General features: G+C 45.4%; 1 protein-coding gene across 9 annotated transcripts in view; it reads right to left on the reverse strand.

Moving 5' to 3' along the window:
• pax5 (paired box 5) overlaps nt 1-2,500 on the reverse strand; it is a 48,097-nt gene that overhangs the window by 8,388 nt on the left and 37,209 nt on the right. For all 9 annotated transcript variants that reach the window (XM_081714284.1, XM_081714283.1, XM_035530230.2 and 6 more), the window contains 2 exons: nt 2,312-2,398; nt 1,957-2,043 (listed from right to left, as the gene is read on the reverse strand). In XM_081714284.1, coding sequence (XP_081570410.1) covers nt 1,957-2,043; nt 2,312-2,398 — 174 coding nt within the window. The remainder of the gene's footprint in view (nt 1-1,956; nt 2,044-2,311; nt 2,399-2,500) is intronic.

Here is a 2,500-nt window from a genome sequence, read left to right on the forward strand (position 1 = left end):
CTATATGAATCCCTCCTTATATCTGTATGAATCCCTCATATCTATATGAATCCCTCCTTATATCTGTATGAATCCCTCCTTATATCTGTATGAATCCCTCATATCTATATGAATCCCTCCTTATATCTGTATGAATCCCTCCTTATATCTATATGAATCCCTCCTTATATCTGTATGAATCCCTCCTCATATCTATATGAATCCCTCCTTATATCTGTATGAATCCCTCATATCTATATGAATCCCTCCTTATATCTGTATGAATCCCTCATATCTATATGAATCCCTCCTTATATCTATATGAATCCCTCATATCTATATGAATCCCTCCTTATATCTGTATGAATCCCTCATATCTATATGAATCCCTCCTTATATCTGTATGAATCCCTCATATCTATATGAATCCCTCCTTATATCTATATGAATCCCTCATATCTATATGAATCCCTCCTTATATCTATATGAATCCCACCTTATATCTGTATGAATCCCTCATATCTATATGAATCCCTCCTTATATCTGTATGAATCCCTCATATCTATATGAATCCCTCCTTATATCTATATGAATCCCTCATATCTATATGAATCCCTCCTTATATCTGTATGAATCCCTCCTTATATCTGTATGAATCCCTCATATCTATATGAATCCCTCCTCATATCTGTATGAATCCCTCCTTATATCTATATGAATCCCTCATATCTATATGAATCCCTCCTCATATCTGTATGAATCCCTCCTTATATCTGTATGAATCCCTCATATCTATATGAATCCCTCCTCATATCTGTATGAATCCCTCCTTATATCTATATGAATCCCTCATATCTATATGAATCCCTCCTTATATCTGTATGAATCCCTCATATCCATATGAATCCCTCCTTATATCTGTATGAATGAATCCTTATATCTATATAATAGGATGGAAAACTTGATAGGCAGACTGTGTGATGTGTTATTGCTAGGCAAATTCTTTAGCGTGTGGGTGAAAGCAAATAAATATCTTCAAAGTAATTTGGGTACAAATTCTGGACGGAGTGCCTGGGTCTGTCTGTATGGGCGTGGCTTGTAAAGACTGGTGATGGATACGTTCGTGGTTGCGCGAATCGTTTTGGGTTTTGTGTCAGCTCTTGAGACTGTGCGGGTCTTAGAGTCTGCACATCTCTAAGTCTATGATGTTATTCTCACTGGGAACTCGAGTGACAGTGCCGTTGCCCACGGCGACAGCCCGGAGGGAAAAAAGCCAGCCAATCAGGCACAGATCCGTCTGAATCAGGGCACGCTGGCGCTAAGCACTGATGGACCTCCTCGAGATGAAAAGCTTTCGCCCCACGCCACGACTTAACAGACACTTGTTTTTCTCCGTTAGACAGGAAGAGGGATGGAGAGAGAGAGAGACAGAGAGAGAGAGGCAGTGAAAAAAATGGACAGATGGAGGGAAACTGGAGAAGACAACTAGATAGATGAAAGAAAAGGAAAAAGACATGAATTTGAGGTGTTTGATGTGAAATTGTGTGTGTGTGTGTGTATCAGAAACAGGGTTTAAGGAGGTGAGTGACTGAGACACTGATCTTTGCCTTAGAACCTTTTATAGTCCCTCAAACACACCCACACACACGCGCGCGCACGCACATGCTCACATGCGTCTGTCAAGGCACTGTCACGTCTGACACAGAGGAAAGCAACAAGAAATCCCCAAGGAGTCCATCTCTCGAGGAGGCGATAGGTCAGTATAGAGAAGTCTGTACACACACACACACACACACACGCACGCACGCACACGCACTTAACTGTTCCTTCACCCTGGTTTTGAAAGATTGACAGTATCAGAGTAAAGCTGGAGACACTCCTTTTCATCGCTCAGTCTCTGTTCTTAAAGCACTCCAAACTAATCCCCGAATCTGTGTGTGTGTGTGTGTGTGTGTGTGTGTGTGTGCCTTTAGTACCTGCCGTTTGTGGGGTCTGGCTGGGGAACAGGCCTGATGAAGCTGCTCTCTCTGAGCCCAGCAGAGAACCGTACTCTTGTTGGAACACTGAAGAGAACGCACGCACACGCACACACACACACAAATGATCCAGTCGTGTCTTCCCCGGCTCAGCTGTACCAGAGCAGGGACGCTGCGCAGGGCACCGCCTGCCCCGCAAGACGCTTCCAGTCACCAGTTTCCTGCGCGGGTCCGTCGACCCATCTGCCTGACCCTGTGGTTGCTTTTTCAATCTTGGCTTGGGCGCACGGCTACGCGGGCACATCCATCCCTTCTGACGCACCGAGCAGCGTGCGGGTGTGAGGTGTGCACTTACCCAGAAGGCTGGGGTTGGGGAACCTCCAGGACTCATTGTAGGTGGAGTACTGCGGGTGGGGGTAGGGGCTGCCGGAGAACTCGCCACCTGGCACCGGGAAGAGGCCGAGGGCACACGGATTAGAAGTGCGTACAGAGACTCCTGCTTAAGAGTCAGAGAGCATGTGCACGGCCAGTGTTTGAAACTCCG

Source organism: Electrophorus electricus, chromosome 5 (genome assembly GCF_041902795.1).
Source record: "Electrophorus electricus isolate QZ-2024a chromosome 5, ASM4190279v1, whole genome shotgun sequence".
Taxonomy (NCBI): domain Eukaryota; kingdom Metazoa; phylum Chordata; class Actinopteri; order Gymnotiformes; family Gymnotidae; genus Electrophorus; species Electrophorus electricus.